The following is a 22,166-nucleotide window of genomic DNA, read 5'->3' on the forward strand; positions in this document are numbered from 1 at the left end:
GCGCTCCAGCCACGCTAGCCAGGGTCCCCCCCAGTCATTGTGTGTCGCTGCTGGGAATAGTAGTACACCGCTCGCTCAGCATTCTGTTTACTGCCACTCTGTGTACCTCGCTCAGCCACACTATATAGCATTCTGTTTACTGCCACTCTGTGTCTGCTGGGAATAGTAGTACACCGCTTGCACAGCCACACTATATAGCATTCTGTTTACTGCCACTCTGTGTACCTCGCTCAGCCACACTATATAGCATTCTGTTTACTGCCACTCTGTGTCTGCTGGGAATAGTGGTACACCGCTCGCTCAGCCACACTATATAGCATTCTGTTCACTGTTCTGTGTCTGCTTGGAATAGTGGTACACCGCTCGTTCAGCCACACTATATAGCATTCTGTGTACTGTTCTGTGTCTGCTGGGAACAGTAGTACACCGCTCGTTCAGCCACACTATATAGCATTCTGTGTACTGTTCTGTGTCTGCTGGGAACAGTAGTACACCGCTCGCTCAGCCACACTATATAGCATTCTGTTCACTGTTCTGTGTCTGCTGGGAATAGTGGTACACCGCTCGCTCAGCCACACTATATAGCATTCTGTTCACTGTTCTGTGTCTGCTGGGAATAGTGGTACACCGCTCGCTCAGCCACACTATATAGCATTCTGTTCACTGTTCTGTGTCTGCTGGGAATAGTGGTACACCGCTCGCTCAGCCACACTATATAGCATTCTGTTCACTGTTCTGTGTCTGCTGGGAATAGTGGTACACCGCTCGCTCAGCCACACTATATAGCATTCTGTTTACTGTTCTGTGTCTGCTGGGAATAGTGGTACACCGCTCGCTCAGCCACACTATATAGCATTCTGTTCACTGTTCTGTGTCTGCTGGGAATAGTGGTACACCGCTCGCTCAGCCACACTATATAGCATTCTGTTCACTGTTCTGTGTCTGCTGGGAACAGTAGTACACCGCTCGTTCAGCCACACTATATAGCATTCTGTGTACTGTTCTGTGTCTGCTGGGAACAGTAGTACACCGCTCGTTCAGCCACACTATATAGCATTCTGTGTACTGTTCTGTGTCTGCTGGGAACAGTAGTACACCGCTCGTTCAGCCACACTATATAGCATTCTGTTCACTGTTCTGTGTCTGCTGGGAATAGTGGTACACCGCTCGCTCAGCCACACTATATAGCATTCTGTTCACTGTTCTGTGTCTGCTGGGAATAGTGGTACACCGCTCACCCGTCACTGTATAGCATTGTGCTCTGTGTCGCTGCTGGGAATAGTGGTACTGTATAGCATTTCTGTACTGCCACTGTACTGCTGCCAGTCAGCGTGTACTGTAAGGATAAGTGAAATGAGGAAGAAATCCGGTGAAAGAGGGAGGGGCAAGGGAAGAGGTGTTTCCCCTGACGGTTCACGTACAGGCCACAGGGGAGCACCCAAGAAAACCCACTCAATACCACCCATGTTGTCCAGGACAACAACCCTCACAAATCCAAAAGAACAGGACCAGATAATTACTTGGATGACCTCTCAAGCGTCCAGCAGTGGGTTAAGCAGCACCAGCACATCACGCACGAGGTCCGAGTCCTCAGCCAGTTACAAGGAGCCAGTGGGCACAAAGCTGACACAACCGGCAGCGACACCACGCACACAACTGCCAGATAACCAGTCCGATGAATTACCTCAGGACACAATGGGGTATTCGCAGGAGCTATTCCCAGCCCAACAAACTTCCACCTTTCAAAGGTCAATGGAGGAACAGCCAGAAATGTTGTGCCTGGATTCACAACCGTTAACTGTGGGAAATGTACCGCGCACTGAAATACGAGGCGAGTCCGAAGAGGACTCGGAAACCCAAATCCCAGAGCAATTTGGGCAGGAGGGGTTGCAATTGCAGGAGGTCGGCCGACAAGATCTGGAAGACGACGTTGGAGTGTGCTGCGCAGAGGTTGTTGTGGGGAGCTCTACTCCACGGCGGTGGCCCACAATGACATATGACGAGTTTGAGGAGATGGAAGAGGAGGGTATGGACAATGTGGACAGAGACCCAGATTTTGTTTGTGAACGAGAACATCGCCGTCGTAGCAGCAGCACAGATGAGTCTGTTGAAGAACACACTGCTGCACGAGTTCGCCTTGTGCCACAAGGTAGGCGGCGCGCAATTTCAGGCACCACAAGCGTGGAAGTTCAAGTGAGAGGCAAAAGAGGAGCAAACAGAAATCGCCAGCAAGGAGGCAGGTGCTCCAAAGTCTGGGCTTTCTTTGAAGACTGCACTGAGGATGTTACCATGGCGATTTGCAAGGTGTGCAAGACCCGCCTGAGCAGGGGGAAAAATATTAACAACCTCTCCACCACCAGCATGAGCCGTCACATGCTATCCAAACATCCCACTCTTTGGGCAAACGCGTCAGGACAGGGTACCAGAAACAACACTGCCTCCCTTGGGTTCACCAGACCCGCCTCAGCAGCAGCAGTAGCCCAGCCATTGCGTGGTTCACAACATTCACAAACATCAGACGACGCTGACACTGTCACTTTCCGGAGTAGTGCTCTTGAGGTCTCCCAGTGTTCATCAAACACAACAACCAACAGCCCTTCCGTGTGCAGCGCTACGGTTCAGTTGTCTGTGTCGGAGATGTTTGAGCGCAAGAGGAAATTGCCAGCAAATGACCCCCGGGCCGTGGCAGTAACAGCCAGCATAGCCAAGCTTCTGGCCTGCGAAATGCTGCCATATCGATTGGTGGAGACAAACAGCTTCAAGGGCATGATGTCAGTGGCCATCCCACGTTACGTGGTTCCCAGCCGCTACCACTTTGCACGCTCTGCAGTGCCTGAGTTGCATGAGCACGTGGTCAGCAAAATAACCCGAAGCTTGAAGAATGCCGTTGCCTGCAAGGTTCACCTCACCACTGACACCTGGACGAGTGCGTTCGGCCAGGGTCGATACATCTCCCTTACCGCGCACTGGGTGAACCTTGTGGAGCCTGGCAGCGATTCCTCACCTGCTACGGCACGGGTGTTGCCCACGCCACAAACAGCTGCACCGCCGTCCCTCCCACTGGATAACAGCAGCACCTACCTCTCTGACTCCTTCTCCTCCAACGCATCTCAAAGCTGTACCTCATCCGGAAACGCTAACCCAGCAGCAGTAGGATCGTGGAAGCAGTGCAGCACAGCTGTTGGCATGCGTCAGCAAGCGTTGCTGAAGCTAATCTGCCTTGGGGATAAGCAGCACACAGGGGAGGAAATTTGGAGGGGAATAAAGGAACAGACGGATTTGTGGCTGGCACCGCTGGACCTGAAACCGGGCATGGTTGTGTGTGATAATGGGAGTAATCTCATTCGCGCTTTAAGGTTGGCTAAGCTGACACACATCCCTTGCCTGGCGCACGTGATGAACCTAGTAGTTCAGCGGTTCCTGAGGACATACCCAGGCGTGCCCGATCTGCTGTTGAAGGTGCGTCGAGTGTCCAAACATTGTAGAAATTCCAGTACTGCTTCGGGGGCACTCGCCAAGATGCAGGAGCGCTTCAATCTCCCCCACCATCGCTTGCTGTGTGATGTCCCTACGCGCTGGAATTCTACGCTGCACATGCTAGCCCGCTTTTGCGAGCAGAAGAGTGCAGTGGTCCAGTACATGACGGCGCAGTACCGAGGCGCATCCGGCCAGCTGCCAAGCTTCTGTGGATCCGATTGGGCCAACATGTTGGACCTCTGCCAAGTCCTCCAAAATTTTGAGCAATCCACGTTGCTTGTGAGCAGTGACAACTCTTCAGTCAGCATTACCATACCACTGCTGTGTTTACTGAAGAGGTCGATGTTAAAAATCAAGGAAACAGCTGTCATGATGCAACTGGGGGAATCTGAAGGAGAAAACGATCAGCGTGATGGTACCAACATCAGGCCATCCGCCTCAGGGAACGCTGGCCCCAGCAGCTATGACGAAGAAGAGGAGGAGGAACAGCTGGAGTTGGAGCAGGAATTTCATGCCACCACTGACGAGGGCCAGAGCGGTGCACGTTGGACTTCCACAATTCAACGCGAATGGTCAGCAGAAGCAGACCAGGAGGAAGGTGACGACTATGATGCATCACAACAACTATCACAACGCTCACAAGAGGATGATGAGGATTCTGGTAGGACTCTGGCACACATGGCTCAATTCATGCTAGACTGCATTGAACGTGACCCACGCATTGTGCGCATTCTGGACAACACCAATTACTGGGTTTATACCCTTCTGGATCCACGGTACAAACACAATGTTCCAAAACTGCTTGAAGAAAGAGTCAGACAGGTCAAAATGGAAGAATACCAGCAGGCCCTTGTGGAGACTTTAGAGAGGAGATTGACATCCTCCCCCTCCTCTAGCCAGTTGTACGCAGACAGACTGACTTCCGCAAACCCAGGACGACCAGGAGGGCAGCAAACAACGCAAGCCGCAGCTAGTACCCAAAAGGGAATGGTATCGGCAGTGTCCTTGGAGTGGGAAAATTTTCTGACACCCATGCAGCCGCAGCCCACTGAACAGCAAGCGTGCAGATCCACCTCCAACACCGATCGCCTGGAGAAGATGGTCAAGGACTACATGTCAGATGGCGTAGCTGTGTCGAACCATCCATCTGCACCCTTCAACTATTGGGTATCGAAGCTAGACACCTGGCACGAACTGGCAATGTACGCAATAGAGGTGCTGGCTTGCCCGGCAGCCAGCGTTATGTCGGAACGCTGTTTCAGTGCTGCCGGAGGCATCGTCACAGATCGGCGTATCCGCCTCTCTACAGACAATGCAGACCGTCTGACTCAAATTAAAATGAATCAATCCTGGATTGGAAATGACTACGCAACACTCCAGGACCCCAACCAAGTAACATGACCAATGAACATCTGGGATGGTGTTGCGTTTCCGGGCCCTGTTTATTGAACCTCTCATCTGTATTACATTTATGACTGCATGGCGGCAAAAAGCATTGCTGCTATATCCGCACGCTTTTTGTCCACATGCAAGGCCTGGGTTGTTGTGTCTCACAAAGCGTGGCCTTCTCCTCCTGCGCCTGCTCCTGTTCCATCACGTCTGCTGCTGCTGGGTTAGCGTTGCCGCGTGGTCCCTGTTTATTGAACCACTTATCTTTATTACATTTATGACTGCATGGCGGTACAAAGCATGCTATCCGCACGCTTCTTGCCCTCATGCAAGGCCTGGGTTGTTGTGTCTCACAAAGCGTGGCCTTCTCCTCCTGCGCCTGCTCCTGTTCCATCACGTCTGCTGCTGCTGGGTTAGCGTTGCCGCGTGGTCCCTGTTTATTGAACCACTTATCTTTATTACATTTATGACTGCATGGCGGTACAAAGCCTGCTATCCGCACGCTTCTTGCCCTCATGCAAGGCCTGGGTTGTTGTGTCTCACAAAGCGTGGCCTTCTCCTCCTGCGCCTGCTCCTGTTCCATCACGTCTGCTGCTGCTGGGTTAGCGTTGCCGCGTGGTCCCTGTTTATTGAACCACTTATCTTTATTACATTTATGACTGCATGGCGGTACAAAGCCTGCTATCCGCACGCTTCTTGCCCTCATGCAAGGCCGGGGTTGTTGTGTCTCACAAAGCGTGGCCTTCTTCTCCTCCTGCGCCACCCTCCTCCTGTTCCATCACGTGTGCTGCTGCTGGGTTAGCGTTACCGGTCCCTTTTCCTGGAACCTCTTATATGTATTACATTTATGACTGCATGCCGACAAAAAACATGTTACCTGTGCAAAGAAAACAGACATTTCCCGCATTTAAAAGACAGTTTTCCCTTTGAAACTTTAAAATCGATTTTCTCAAAAACTATAAGCTCTTTTTGCTAATTTTTTTTTCCTCTTGTACCCACTCCCAAGGTGCACATACCCTGCAAATTTGGGGTATGTAGCATGTAAGGAGGCTTTACAAACCACAAAAGTTCGGGTCCCCATTGACTTCCATTATGTTCGGAGTTCGGGTCGAACACCCGAACATCGCGGCCATGTTCGGCCTGTTCGGCCCGAACCCGAACATCTAGATGTTCGCCCAACACTAGTCAGGGGTTAATTAAAAAAAACAGGTAACTAGGGATCATTTACTGAAAAAAAAAGGGGGATGTCATATTACAATTTGGCCACAAGATGTCCTCAGTGGTGACTTCAGCTTACCTTACTATAGGTACGGAAACGGAAGCACTGCGTGGACAGGATTTGTGAACGTGCGGCCATTCACAGGGGGACTTAGAATAATTCATGGGATTTGTGTTCCCATTAATTGATCTAGCGGCTAACCATCGGCGGTAATGAGCGGGCGGTACCGAGCGCGGGGAAAGGGGGGTGAGCGGGGGGTTGCGACGGGAGGGACGTAGTAGCTACGCCCCTGCACAGATTTGTGGCATTTTGCAGGGGCGTAGTTATTCATCCTGGGGGAGGGGAAGTGGTTAAGCTAGAGCCAAATCATTTTAACATTGACTTTATTAAAAGGTGTTGTACTATGAGGAGTGTTATTCTCACTTGAGGTATAACGGGTCTATGGGAATGACATATTGTTCCTCTGTAGTGGGGAACACAGTTCATTGTTACACAGGAAGAGGAAGCTTTGGTTCTTGTAAAATACAACGTGACTACAGGGAGACAACCGGACAGCCGAGAAGGGGGCTAAAACCTTTCACAGCACGATTTGGCTCTAGCGTAAGAGTCAAAGGATCTGGTGAGTCTGTTTATAAACATAAGTACATGTGGAGCTGTTCTGAAGTAATCTGAACTACTGGATGCTGTTATAGTATTACGACAGAGTACCCAAGCAGCTCGGGGTGACCCAAACCACTAGGAATGTATAGGGGGATAAAAGAGACCGTAAAGCCCTCCGACTAATAAGCAATGCTTGGTGAAATTTGCCTTCTTAAAACAGAAGGAAATTTGCAATAATTCAGCTATAAGTGAACATTTGTAGTTACCCACAATGCACCACTACTGAATATGCAAATTATCTCTTTTCACCCTCAGAGACTGTTTGTCATCGTGTGGACTGTATGCTGGCGGCACTGTTGCGCGCGCACACACACACGCACGCACACACACACACACACACACTCACACACACACAGTACACACACACACACTACACACGCACACACACAATTTTTTTTTATACAGCACCAAAAAATGGTGCTGTGTAGAGAGAAATAAATCAGAGGAGTTCAATAGCTTCATTTGACTATGAAAGAGCACCTGGCAGAACATAAAAAATATTTAGTATATCCATCTTTTTGCATAAAGAATCCTGGTTTCAGCATCATAAACACTTCTTATTACTATATATCGCTTAAAATAGGTGCATAAATCTGTCCTCCTAGTGATGTTTAGCCTAGGCAATTATCTGTACTCATTCTATTTCAGAAGTTAAGTGTCATCATTGTCTGCCATTATTCATATAGAGAACATATATGCTAATATTTATTACAGGTAATAATCATTATAAATTCTCATCCCAGGGAAACTTCATACAAAAGCCTTGCATTTTGTCTTTGTAGATCTTGTCAAAATACTCATTTAAGGCGATAGTAAAATGGTTCTTCCAGTCTCCAGTAGTTCCTGTTGGGAGGGAAGTAAAGAATTGGAACAGTGTGTAAGTCTTTTTATGTTAGTACATACTGTCCAAAAAATAAAGGCGTCGAATAAGTGAAGAAGAAAAAATATTGCGAATTTCAAGAATTCTTGTAAGTGTCAAATCTAGATTTACAGGCCTTAAAACTCCTGATATCACCCTCCTTTTATTTCTAACCAAAACTCACGTAGTTTGAAACACTGTGTATACCAAGATTCACATGAATTATTTGTATGCTGTATTCACACTTGTCACCCAAAACAAAATTGGTGATCATATTGTGTGACAGTTTAATCTGCTTCATTGCAGGGGCGCCTCTAGGCATAGGCAGTACAGGCCATTGCATCGAGTGCCATTGGTCCTGGGGGGCGCCATGTTGCTGGATTAAGCCCCGCCCCCAACTTAAGCATTAAACTCCATCCCCGTGGGTGTTCTATTACTTGCTTCTGCTGCATCTACTTAGCGTAAGTTGCAGGCAGCTGCTACCTCTGTGCCTTGCGCATCCTTCTTTACCCCTTTGTGCCTTCTTCTATCCCTTTTGTGCCTCCTTCTGTCTCCTTATGCCTCCTTCAGTTCTTTGTGCCATGTCTGACCCACTGTTTTATTCTTCACTCTCCATGTTTATACTTCTATATCCTTCTATCTCCATCCCTTTGTGCCTTCTTCTATCTCCATGTGCCTCCTTCAGTCACCCTGTGCCACCTCTGCCTCCTTCTGTACCCCTTTGTGCCTGATGTGGTGAACATTACGGAAAGTCGTGTGTAATCGCCAACGATTTTCGTATGGTCCAGCACCCTTACTGTCAGTTCTGTGTAAATGTACAATAGATGCCTTTTATCTCTTCTCTTAAAAGCAGAGCCCCTCACCCCCTCCACTTCCTCCAGCTTTTCACACGTAGCTGGTGACACATAGGTGTTACAAGCTAGGACCAAATGTGGCCATGGAGTAGCTTCAGCAGACTCAGCAGATAACAATTAGCCTCTCTCCCAAAAAGCCAGATCGAACTGGCAAGATAAGAGCTCCCTCCTAAACCTTACACTCAGACAAAAGAAACTTTAATGTATTTGTATTTCAAAATAGGCTTGTCACAGAAAGACAAAAATTACATTTTCGGATAACCATAAATCAGTTCTATCATTCACCTGAATAACAGTTCCCCAACTGTCAGGGGTCAGTCAGGAGAATGCTTTATTCAGCCTACGTAGAGTGAATGCGATAGAATAGGCATGTGTAGCCTCATTTGATACAGGGTCGCAGGCTGCTTATGAATATAGCCTCGGATTTGCGATGCGCCAATCTGGGGCGAGGTCACACAGATTATTAATAAATGCTACATTTTCTTGCTCTGAGTCTGGGGGTGGCAACCTAGCTGCCAGGAGATAACCCTGGCCTCCCTCCACCTAGTTTGGAGGTAACCCAGCCACAATTCTAAGATTGTATAAATATGAGGCCAGCAGAGCCCGCCCCTGTCTTTCATAATTTCATCTGCTAAAGAAGAGCTTGGAGCATGGGTTCAAGGAGGACCGAACTCATCCTGTGTTTCAAGGACTCTTAACATTAATGCCTACTTTAAACTGGACTGCTCAGCCATAACTAAGTAAGAACTTTCCGATTTTATTCCTTTTACTTTTAAGCTCTGTGTGTATATGTTAACTGGTGTATATAACTGTATGTAATGCATTTTTGTTATTAAACGTTTTAAAAATCGTTTAGCGGTTATGACCTGTTGCTGAACATACTCAATCATGCCTATTCTCCTGAAACCGCTACCCTGTGTTTAATAGAAGTGTACATTTATAACCCGTATGCGTGAATCCGGCTCAAATAGTCAGAGCTGACCCAGATTCCTGCATACTGCAAAGGGTTAACAGAGCGTTCTCAAAGTATTAGCATAATTACAGTAGCGGGCTGTGTAACCCGCTTGGTGGCAGATCTTTGAATTGTATGTGTGTGGTGAATCCTTTGACGTCCGAACGCTCCCTCCATTAGTCAGTTCATCAAACTGCGAAGTCAGGTTTATGCTTCGTGATGGACAAAATGACAGTGTGAAAGGATTTCTGACTCTGATCGATTGACCCGCCCGCAGACCGGCCTTGCGGTCTGTGACACGTCCTTCTGTCCCCCTATGCCTCCTTATGTCCCCTTTGCCTTTATTTGCCCCCTTGTGCTACCTCTGCCCCCCTGTTCCTCCTTCAGTCCCACTCTGCCTCCTTCTGTCCTCCTGTGCCTCCTTCTGTCTCCATGTGCTTCTTCAGTCCCCATGTACCATTTCTCTCCCCATGCCTTCCTCTGTCCCCCGTGCCTCTGTCCCCCTGTGCCTCTTTGTGCCTTTTTCTGTCTCCCTGTGGCTCTTTCTGTCCCCCTATGCCTCCTGTCTCCATTTATGCCTCCTGTCTCCATGTGCCTCTTCAGTCCGTCATAGCTTCCTCTGTCCCCTTGTGCCTCCTTCTGTGCCATTTGTGCCTTCTTCTGTCTTCCTGCGGCTCTTTCTGTCCCCCTCTGCCTCCTTCTGTCTCCATTTATGCCTCCTGTCTCCATGTGCCTCTTCAGTCCATCATAGCTTCCTCTGTCCCCTTGTGCCTCCTTCTGTGCCATTTGTGCCTTCTTCTGTCTTCCTGCGGCTCTTTCTGTCCCCCTCTGCCTCCTTCTGTCTTCCTGTGCCTCCTTATATCCCCCTCTGCTGTCTTCTGTCCCCCTTTTGTGCCTCCTTCTGTCCTCCTTTGTGCCTCCTTCTGTCCCTTGTGTGCCCCTTCAATCCCCCTGTGCATCCTTCTTTCCTCCTGTGCAACCTTTTTGCGTTTTTATGTACCCCATTTTGCCTTCTTCTGTCCCATTGGTGCTTCCTTCTGTCCCCTGTGTGCCTCCTTCAATCCCCTTGTGCCTCCTTTTGTCCCCCTTTGTTCCTCAATCTGTCCCCATTGTGCCGCCTCCGGACCCACTTTGTGCCTCCTTCTGTCCCCCTGTGTGCCTCCTTCAGTCCCCCTGTGCCACCTTCTGTCCTCTTTTGTGTCTCCTTCTGGTCCCCATGCCTTCTTTTGTCCCCCTGTACCTCCCGTTGCCCCTCTGTGTACCTCCTTCTGTCCTCCTTTGTGTCTCATTCTGTCCCCCATTGTGCCTCATTTGGTCCCCCATTGTGCCGCATTCTGTCCCCCTGTGTGCCTCCTTACTGTTCCACCTCGGAATGGACATTAGTAACATAACAGTAACCCCAGTGGTGTGGTCAGACCATCACATAATACAGTTTACTATTGAACATCACCCTATCAAGCAGCTCCCTAAAGAAACAATCAAAACCCGTCCCCTGAGTAAATTAACACCGGAGAGGATAACTGCCAACCTGGATTTTACAAATCTGCTCCACAGCCAAATGGACCCAAACACTCTAGTAACCCAGTACAACACCACGATATATGAAACACTTGACAGTATTGCCCCATGGCGCACCAAATCAGCAACCAAAAAGCAGAAAGCTAATTGGTTTGACAAAACCATCATGGATCTAAAAAAGAAAGGGCGCAGACTAGAAAGACAGTGGCGTAAATCAGGGACTGAGGAGCACAAATCTAGCCTAGTTCAACACCTCAGACAATACCAACAAGCAATAACCAAGAAAAAATCAGACTTTATCTCGCACAAAATATCTACAGCCAACAACAGAGCTGCTCAACTCTTCCACACAGTGGAATCACTCTGCAATCCTTCCTGCCTAAAAGCCCCAACCACATACTCCAGGGAAAGGTGTGAAGAATTCTCTGCCTTCTTCACAAACAAGGTGTCTACCATCCGTGCCAGCATTACACCAACTACATCAATTGACCACTGGACGTTGCATATGCCTACTACCGTACCACCATGGCAAGTCTTTGACACTCTGAGTGTAGAAGATTTTGGAATTCTCATTCAAAGTCTCCGCCCCACTACCTGCGACCTGGATCCTGGCCCAACTGGATCCTTAATGCAGTGCCCAGAGCTGATCAGGCCAGCACTTCACAAAATCACTCAGTGCTCCTTGCAAAGTGGTCTTTTCCCAGAAGAACTAAAGAAAGCAATCATAAAACCCCTCCTGAAGAAACCATCACTAGATCCTGATTCTGTAACCAACTACAGACCGGTGGCGAACTTACCATTCCTATCAAAAGTTATCGAGAAAGCAGTCGCCAACCAGCTAGAAGCCAGGCTTACAGATAACAACATCTTTGATACTTTTCAGTCAGGATTCAGGAAAAGGCACAGCACTGAAACAGCATTAGTCCGAGTAATGAATGATCTACTTACTGCAAGGGACAAGGGTGATTGCTCAATTCTGATTCTTCTTGACTTGTCAGCAGCATTTGATACTGTGGATCATGAAATTCTTATCCAGCGACTGAAGAATTACTGTGGCCTAAGGGGTACTGTTCTTAGATGGTTTCAGACCTTCCTATCTGGCAGGACACAGCAAGTATGTCTGGGCACACACTACTCTAATCCAGTGCCACTTGCCTATGGAGTTCCACAGGGTTCTGTACTATCACCATTACTCTTTGCAGCCTATATGCTCCCACTGGGCAAAATAATCCAGAACTATGGCCTAGGATACCATTGTTATGCAGATGACACACAACTGTATCTGTCCTTCAAGCCTGGCACCGAAGACCCATCAGCATCCATAAATGCGTGTCTAGTGGATTTACAAAATTGGATGAACACCAGCTGGCTGAGGCTGAACTCTGACAAAACAGAGGTGTTGGTGGTAGGTGGTCCACACATGATGGATAAAGTTCAAAACGCTCACCACCTCAAACTAGCAATTGGGGGAGATACTGTACAGTATAAAGACTCTGTGCGAAACCTTGGGGTGATCCTGGATGGAAATCTAAAACTCAGACAGCAGGTATCAGCTGTCGTCAAGTCTTCCTTCTTCCATCTAAGAAATATAGCGAAAATCAAACACCTTATCCCAGCTGAAGACCTACCTGCCCTGGTTCACGCATTTGTATCCTCCCGCCTAGACTACTGCAACGCCCTGTTCATCGGATCTACAGATAAGGGTCTGCGCCCCTTACAGCTAGTACAGAATGCTGCAGCCAGACTCCTAGCCAATGCCCCCCGCAGCTCACACATCACCCCAGTACTGCAAACTCTTCACTGGTTGCCAGTAAAATGGAGAATCAATTTTAAGATCTGCCTGCTGACATTCAAGGCTCTACACCACATGGGACCCAAATACATAGCGGATCTATTGGAACTTTATGCCCCTTCATGCACCCTCCGCTCTGCCAACAAGATGAAGCTGGTTATTCCCAGGATACACTTAACATTTGGTGCTCGGGCCTTTTCCTACACAGCCCCTACTCTATGGAACTCACTTCCACAATCAGTACGAGAGGCTCCTTCTCTGGACAGCTTTAAAAAAAGGCTAAAAACTCACCTCTTTTCCCGAGCCTTTGAGACTGCATAATGCAGGGTCACAGCGCTTTGAGTCCCCAGGGAGAAAAGCGCTATATAAATATTATTGTTATTGTTGTTCTATCCCCTTGTGCCTCCTTCTGTCCTCCTTTGTGACATCTTCTGACCCTCATGCCTCCCTCTGTCCCCCTTTGTACCTCCTTCTGTCCCCCTTTGTGGCTCATTCTGTCCCCCATTGTGCCTGCTTCTGTCCCCTGTATGCTTCCTTTAGTCCCCCTGTGACTCCTTCTGTCCTCCTTTGTGACTCCTTGTGTCCCCCTTTGTGCCTCCTTCTGACCCTCTTGCAGAGGCGCCTGTTCCACAAGGTCGGCCAGGCGGTCACGAGTGCCGCCCCCCTGCCAGATGGTGTCCCCCCAAGTGGTGAGCTGGCTTGTGGTGTCCCCAGTTCACTTGCCACAGTCCGTAAGCTCACTTCTGCAGGTAAGTAAATGTTTTTTTTCTTATAGGTGCAGGCAGGTATCAGGGCTATTAGGGGAAACTAATGGGAAGGGGGGGGGGAGCCCTGCCTATGTGTATCTTCTGGTGAAACGCTGCCCGCATTGTGTATTTTCTGGTGAAACGCTGCCGCATTTACATGTATTTTCTGGTGAAATTCTGCCGGAATAAGTATAAATGTCAGGTGAAATGCTGCCGCATTACGATTATTTTCTGGGGAAACATTGCCACAATACGATTATTTTCTGGTAAAACGCTGCTGCATTATGATTATTTTCTAGTGAAACGCTGCCACATTACGATTATTTCTTGGTGAAACAATTTTCTGGCATTACGATTATTTTCATGGGGGGGGGCGCTATGGGGGCGGGGGCACCAAAGGTTTTCTAGCCTGGAGTGCAAAAATGGCTAGAGGCGCCCCTGGTTCATTGTACAGATGGGCTGCTCGTTTCTCACGCCAGATTCTACGGAGAAGCGAGGTGGGAGAAAAAGCAGGAGAGGTCAAGACAGGCAGAAAGGGTGCTGGACATTTGGGCGCTGCTGTAGGCTGTAATATGAATTACAGCTGTAGCGGCACTCAGAGGGTAATTTAGGTGCCGGTAAAGGCGGAGCCCAAATTATGGAAAAAATCAGTGCAATTCAGCTGCAGCATGGAGGCCTGGAGTGAGGATAACAATTAACACCACTGGGAACATTTCAATAGCAGGGTGAGACATTTTTACGGCTTCACCCTGCACCCAAATTTCCCGCCGCCCTTTTTGCATGTATGCAGAGAGGTCACTCTGCAGATCTCATTTGGAATTACAAAAGCAGTTAGTAAAGTATTATCTAACTCTAGAGTTCACCAAAGAGCACGTCATCACCGTCGCCTTCGTAAAAAGATTCCTGTATTAAAAAAGATGTGCAATCTTGTGCTACTTAAACACAGGCGTGGTAAAATAATACAAAACTTCAGCCGCTCCTCCTCCCTGGCTGAAGGGATGGACTGTAGTAAAAAGCTAACCTACGGAGCGATCCTCTGTTTACTTTTTATTTATGGGATTTACCCATGACAAGCTGACATAACACTGCTTTCTAGTAAGTGTATTTTTATTCTGCATGTTTTTACAATAAAAGGTTAATACACTACGGAGCGCTCCTTCGTTTTCTTTTTATCTTTTTACTAGGTTCCTGTTTTTTTATTCTAATTTTTCTTTTGTTTTAGCTGAATAGGGAGGAGTTTGAATTTTGGCATAAAAAATTACATTTGACTTTATATTTTTGCAAAATTAAACTGAATTTGCACTTGGTGAAAGTCAGTATTCTCAAGCTCATTAGTCATGCTAGAGCTCAAGGACTTGTGGGTTAATGAAGCCATGTATCTGTTTAGCTGTTTGGCTACCAAACCACACCACAAGTTCTTCCATCAAGCAGCCAGCACCCCTCTGCCCATGCCCTGGCCAATCGCTCACCCGCATGGGAGACAGACTGATGCACAGCAGTGCAGAGGCAACATAAAATGCTGGATGGACTGCGTGTAGGAGAAAACCGCTATGTTTGGCAGACATCAGCCCATCTCTTATGGAGGTGAGTGAGCAGGAAGGGGAAGTGGAAGAAGGTTGCTGGCCAGGGATCAAGAGGTCCACATAACATTCAGTAGGCAAACTTCTTGCAGCATGGCCATCACAACTATACATATGTTTTCATGAATATTCTTATCTTGGGCAGCACTGTGGCACAGTACGGTAGTTAACGCTCTCGCCGTCGGTGCTGAGTCCCCGGTTCAAATCCCAGCCAGGTCAACATCTGCAAGGAGTTTGTATGTTCTCCCCATGTCTGCATGGGTTTCCTCCAGGCACTCCGGCTTCTTTCCACATCCCAAAAACATACAGATAGGTTAATTTGCTTCCCCATAAAATTGGCCCTAGACTACGATACATACACTACACTGGACATATGACTATGGTAGGGATTAGATTGTGAGCTTCTCTGAGGGACAGTTAATGACAAGACTATATTCTCTGTACAGTGCTGTGGAATATGTTGGCACTATATAAATACTAAATAATAATAATAATAATAATCTGTGCAAAAATGTGACACTTTCATAAAATTGTAGTGAAAGGAAAATAACCATATTGCTCATCACTACCTCTAAATTTTAAAACTCACACTTGTGTATAAACTATCTTTGCAGATTTAATCCTTCCTACTCCAGTTGAACTCCACTTTTAGTGCAATAAAAATGGCTACAAACATTCCTATATCAGTGTACAACAGGAGGTATTGGCAGCGCTTCCAAATACAGGCTGCACCCAAGTTGTCCAGCTGCATAGATGTGCAGAGCCCACACACGGGCAGATTACACAACTTGGAGAACGTTAGCTTCCAAAACAGTTTGCGTGCAGATTGTTAAAGGGACACTTAAGTAAAAAAAAAATGAGTTTTACTCACCTAGGGCTTCCAATAGCCCCCTGCAGCTGTCCGGTGCCCTCGCCGTCTCCCTCCGATCCTCCTGGCCCCGCCGGCAGCCACTTCCTGTTTCGGTGACAGGAGCTGACAGGCTGGGGACGCGAGTGATTCTTCGCGTTCCTGGCCACAATAGCGCCATCTCTGCTGCTATAGCATATATCATATACCATATAGCAGCATAGAGGGTGCTAATGTGTCTGGGAACGCGAAAAATCACTCGCGTCCCCAGCCTGTCAGCTCCTGTCACCGAAACAGGAAATGGCTGCCGGCGGGGCCAGGAGGATCGGAGGGAGACGGCGAGGGCACCGGACAGCTGCAGGGGGCTATTGGAAGCCCTAGGTGAGTAAAACTCATTTTTTTTGTTTGACTTAAGTGTCCCTTTAAGTACTAGACTCTTTGACGGCAATGAAGTGCCCTCTTGGAAGAGACCTAACCACTAGCTAACAGTTAAAACATAGTATGAACCTAAGGCTGCTAGCAATAAATGACCTACACATTTTCTAAAGAACAGGGAAAAAATTGTCAGCGCTCCTAATCAGTCTGCAACTGAAATGAAACCAATAGAGGCATGCACCGCCCCCCAGGGACTTAAATACACACCTTGGCCTGTATGCAATTAAGTTTTTCTCCTGAGTTATCTCCTAGGAGATAATTTTTCATCTTGTATTTTAAATAGCTTTTCAGCATTTTGCTAATAAAAAAGTGCCAACAAATTGTTGAAAAACTACTATCAAGATTATTTTACGTATTTTCTTGCTTGCCGATGATTTAAAAGGCATTTTACTTACAAGTTGGGAAAATATCACCTTGGAGAAAACTCAGGTGAAAAAAGGCAATTGCATATGGGTCTTTGAATGCAAATCAGATGCAAAACTATGCACTAAACCCTAATCTAAATAAACTGAATGCAAACTGATACACATGGATGCAGCTAGCCATAAGTAGACTTACATTTTTGTACAACAGGAGACATTGGCAGCGCTTCCAAATACAGGCTGCACCCGAGTTGACCAGCTGCATAGATGTGCAGAGCCCAAAACACGGGCAGATTACACAACATGTATTTAAAACAGATGCAGCAAATGGAGTATTCAAGACAGATGCAGCAAATGGAGGATTCAAAACAGATGCAGCAAATGGAGGATGGCAGCTTCCAAAACAGTTTGTGCACAGATTGTTACGTATTAGACTCTTCCACCGTGATCTCACGGAAGAGTCTAGTACTTTAACTATCTGCACGCTCTATTTTGTAATTCAGTGTGATTCTAGATAGTTGATAGCTATTAGGTCATCTTGACTGTTTAAATTGTTTGCATTTTTTTCTTTGCTTGTTGTAGATCTCACCATTAGCTAGGTCACCCTGACTCCTTTTTAAATTGTTTAATTAAGCCACATGTCATTATTAAATATTTGACAGGAAGCAAATAGTTGTAAAATAATCTCAGACCATATTTACTCATCTCTTATCTTTCTCATTGTTTTGGATAAAATTATGATCAATCAATGCTCAGTCTCCTTTCCGTTATCTGTTTTTCTTTGCCCTGTGAAATTGTATTTAACATTGATCTTCAGAATAAATGGTAAAGATGACTTGATATGAGAACCTTGGGCCTGTCATGGACCTGTCATTTTTCCTACGGGGCAGTCTTGCTTGTAGTCAAGAAGCAAACCTTTTAAAAGAGGGGTGTGTTAATTTTGGAACCAGGATTGCCATTATAAGGATATCATAACTATATTCTCATAACAGTTTAACATCGGTTATTTGCCAGTATTCAACCTCTGACACACATCACTGGGGTAACATCTGTGGCTCTAATAGCGTAATTGGCAGTGCTCACATGACTTTCTGGGACTTGCGGAAGAGCGAGAGGAAGGCAGAGGCCACTGAACACCTAGTGGCTGCAGCAGGAGCGCTGGAGAAACCAGATGGTAGAAAAGGCAAGCTTTATCACTGCCACGGCGCTGATCGGTGGATCTAGAAGAGTGTAGAAAGCCATGAGAGTATGCAATAGGGGGCACTGATGGAGGATAAAGGCAGAAGTCCAGGTCACTTCTTTCCATTGGGCACTAGGCAAAGTTTTCCTGAGGGCCAGTGAAACACAGGTGCACCCCTGGTACTAGTAAAATTGCTGTGCTGCCTGATATATTAAGTAGTATAGACTGTGGCGTAGCAATAGGGGTTGCAGAGGTAGCGACCACATTGGTGCCCTTGGGCCAGAGGGGCCCCATGGGGCCCTTCCTCAACCAAAGTATTAGCTGTTTATTGGTCCTGTGGTGGTAATAATCACTTCTATAGATGCTTTGAATAGTAGCTGTTCCCCATCCCCTTCTTGCACTTCTGACACTGTGGTTGTCCTTGGCAGGTTTTGTTGCTCCATATCAAGTGTTACATATAGAGTGCTTGGGGGGGGGGGGAGGGGGGGCAATGTAAAACTAGCACCGGTGGCCCATAGCTCCATAACTACGCCACTGAGTATAGAATCCACTCTCAGTACTCCTAATAAAGATTCACATGACGTTTCCATCTGTAATGCACAAAACAGGGCTAATACCAGATTGTGCTGCAGAGGTCTGTGAATAATATGAGCTGAAGTGGCCAGAGCTCACCAATGCTGAGGGGCAATGTCTTGTAATCCCAGGCCCATTTATTCTGAGGCTCAGTGTATTCTCATACTAGGTTGCAGCATAATTCTTTTGACGTATGTCTCAATCTTACCAGTGTACACCATCTGCGCATGTAAATTTTTTACAAGTGATTAGTAAATAGACCCCCTTGTCCTGAATGAGGGGTACAGGGACACAAATCAGGGTCAGGAAAGGGCAGAGAGGACACTCCTATAGAGATACACTTTTATTTACATTCAAATCCACATGTAAACAGTCAGTGTACCTAAAAATCAGATTGTTTGCATTCTTAACAGAATCTACAATACCATAATGAAACAAATACCTGGTCCTAGGCCATTAGTTTCCCATCGGTAATTTTCATATTGCTCAAAGACGATACAAAATTGTGATACATTATGTCTAGTAAAGATGCGTACACACCTGTGATTGATGTCGCCCATTAGGGACCCCTTGGGTGACAGCTAGGCTGGCCAGTACAGACACGTGTCAGCTGAGTAGCCCACGAAGTGTACAGTAGCTATGTCGATGGGGACGGAGGGACGACAGAGCGGTGCATGTGATGTCACAAGTGGGTGGGGTATCTGCGTCTTCAAACAAGTTGGTTGCCGATTGCGCGAGTAGATCCACCACGCGGATTGTTTGGGGGTCGGCGGTTGAGTGCTGCTGTACATAACCTTGATTGTCAGCTGAGGCAGTCATTGTCGGCCACCTCAGCTGACTTCAGTCAAGCATTTGAACAAGCCTTTAAGAGCAATCTACACAATACGATTCTATTTACAATTCAATTAAATCCGACATGTCCGATCGGGATTCGTATCGATTCAGTTCGATTTGCCATTGCAAAACAATGGCAAATCGAATTGTATTGAATCGAATCCCGATCAGACATGTCGGATTTAATCGAATCGTAAATAGAATCGTAATTGAATCGTACAAAGAATCGTATCGTGTAGATTGGGCTTTACAATTGTGTGTGTTTGACTTCCTCACCTTTTCTCATGAAAGGGCTTTTCTCTTGGTCCATGTAATTACTGGGCACTAAACTGTAATTAGACATTTGGTTCTCTTTCATGAACTGGAATGAAGTATTCTCTACCACGGAATCCACGGCTTTGTCATCCAACTCCTTGCCAAGAAATTTGCAGATCTTCAGCACTCTTCCCCGAGGGTCCTATGGCAAATCAGCAAAGATCTGTCAGCAATTAATTGTTTTGTTTTTTGTTTTTTTTTCAAAATGCAACTCAACCCAAATTTGTTTTGTTTGAAGGTTTAATGGCCCATACTCACGGGCAACTTTTTGTGCCTGTCGCCAGCACACGTGAGCGTGTGGGCGACAACTCCTCTCCAGGTCCCTCCGCGTACACACGCGGAAGAGGGACCAGCGGCGCGGCGGAAGCTGTCGCCGACGTTCCTCCTCCCCCCGCCGGAAGCTCCGTATACCTCAATGGAGGTTGCTGTCGCTAGTCACGCGGACTAGCGACAGTTGCGGCGGAGTTGCGGCGGCGACTGTCGCCAGGCGATTGACCGCGCCAATCGCCCGGCGACATCAGCGACGAGCGACAGTTCGGGGTGCGCGCCCGTGCAACGGCGCATACTCACGGGCGACCTGTTGCCGCAACACGCGCGCGACAATTGTAGCCCGTGAGTATGGGCCATTACTCTCTGGCCTTTCACAGGTGTCTGCAGCACTATTTATCAGGTGGAGGGAAAAGAGTAGAATATAACTGTGTTAAAAACAGCTAAAAGTGAAAAAAGTGAGATTGCTTACCTCAATGAAGACAAATCCTATAACAAATTAAGAACTTAATTAAGCCAAAGTAAACGTTTTATACATACCTGGGGCTTCCTCTAGCCCCATGTGCATGGATCGCGCCCACGCCGTCGTCCTCAGTCTTCTCCCTCTTTGGTACCGGGTGCCGTCACTTCAACCAGTCGCGGCCAGTCTGACGCAAGTGAAGTGCGCTATTTACGTATATCTCCAGCAGCCGCCGGAGAGATATGTAGAGGGCGCACTTCTCCTGCGTAGATTGGCCCCAACTGGCTGAAGTGACTTACTTCACATCTGCTCTGGTATACTTTAATATGCATAGTCACTTTAATGTGCATATTAAAGTTGTTAATTCGTTATAGGATTTTGTCTTCATTGAGGTAAGCCACTTCACTTTTTTCCCTTGTAGCTGTTTTTTTTTCCTCTTCGTTTAACAAATGGTGTTTATTGAGTATAAAGTACAAATTTCAATACAAGTATACTTATTCATTCAGAAAGGAGATTATACAAAGCATGTATACTACGTAAGACATATAGAAACATTATCATGTGAGTACATGTGTATATTGGCGATAAAATGTCAGAGTAACATATGAGAGAGCAATAAAGAGGAGTATATGCTACAAATGTATAGACCATCAGTAAATTATTTTTTTTTATATCATGTAGCGAGCCTAGGGCTCACTACATGATAGCCGCTGTGCAGCAGCATCCCTCCACCCGCTCCGATCACCTCCGGCGATCGGCAATCAGGAAATCCCGTTCAAAGAAGAGGGCTTTTCGCCGTCGTGACGTCATCGGGAGTCCCGATCCACCCCTCGGCGCTGCCTGGTGCTAATAGGCCAGGCTGCGCAAGGGGTCTGGGGGGGCGGCGCGGCAGTTAGCGGCGAATCGGCGCGGAGCGGCGGCGATCGGTGTGCACACGCAGCTAGCAAAGTGCTAGCTGCGTGTAGCAAAAAAAATTATGCAAATCGTCCCAGCAGGGCCTGAGAAATCCTCCTGCGCGGCTTACCCCGAACGTTACCGCCAGGAGGGTTAATGGATTCCAGTATAAGGGAAGTTCCAGTGGGGGCGATACCTTCAGGGAATTGTGATTTCATAGCGTGATGTAGCTGTAGACACATGAAGTGACACCTCCCAGAGAGAGAAAAACGTGATTGTAATTCAACAAAAGGAAGTAACCTGGAGCTAAATACAATTTGTCCTAAATAGACTATTCCTTTATCTGACCATAGGGAAGTATTTTGTAGTTTTGCAAGTTCTGGCAGTTTAGGGTTATGCCAAAGGGGAGTAAAATGTTCCCAGTACTCAGTAGGGAATAGCTTGAGGGTAGACTGCCATATTTTAGAGGCTTGTTGTACAATGGTGTTTTCTGTATTTGATCGGGTGAGTTGCCACTAAGGAGTGCAAAAGGGATGTTTCTTGTTTTGTCTATCTCTGAAAAGCCTGAAAGGGAAGGGTCATGTAGAGATTGTGATATGAACCATATAATTGTTCTATTGAGAGGCCAGATAATATAAGCGAGGTACGGGTAATGCAAGGCCACCAGATCTTGTTGAGCATTGGAGGATAGTGTATTTCAGTTTAGGTCTCCACTGCCCCCAAACAGTCGATATGAAAAGGGATTTTAGTTTACGAGAGAAGGGCTGTGGAATGTAGACAGGGGAATAATGTAGAAAATATAGGATTTTGGGAAGGAGAACCATCTTTATCAAGTTTACCCTTTCAGCTACTGATAAAGGGAGTTTGATCCAGGAGTTAAACGAACACTTAAGCCCGGAATAAAAAATCAGTTTTACTTTCCGGGGGCTTCTACCAGCCCCCTGCAGCCATCT

The 22,166-nt window shown here is 47.1% G+C and overlaps 1 protein-coding gene across 1 annotated transcript in view; it reads right to left on the bottom strand.

The window, feature by feature from the left end:
• Positions 1 to 7,367: 7,367 nt before the first annotated feature.
• LOC137522857 (sulfotransferase 2B1-like) overlaps positions 7,368 to 22,166 on the bottom strand; it is a 63,562-nt gene continuing 48,763 nt past the window's right edge. Inside the window, exons 7-8 of the mRNA XM_068242991.1 lie at positions 19,554 to 19,734; positions 7,368 to 7,588 (exon numbers count right to left, since the gene is read on the bottom strand). Coding sequence (XP_068099092.1) covers positions 7,470 to 7,588; positions 19,554 to 19,734 — 300 coding nt within the window. The 3' untranslated portion in view covers positions 7,368 to 7,469. The remainder of the gene's footprint in view (positions 7,589 to 19,553; positions 19,735 to 22,166) is intronic.

This window comes from Hyperolius riggenbachi, chromosome 6 (assembly GCF_040937935.1).
Source record: "Hyperolius riggenbachi isolate aHypRig1 chromosome 6, aHypRig1.pri, whole genome shotgun sequence".
Lineage (NCBI taxonomy): Eukaryota > Metazoa > Chordata > Amphibia > Anura > Hyperoliidae > Hyperolius > Hyperolius riggenbachi.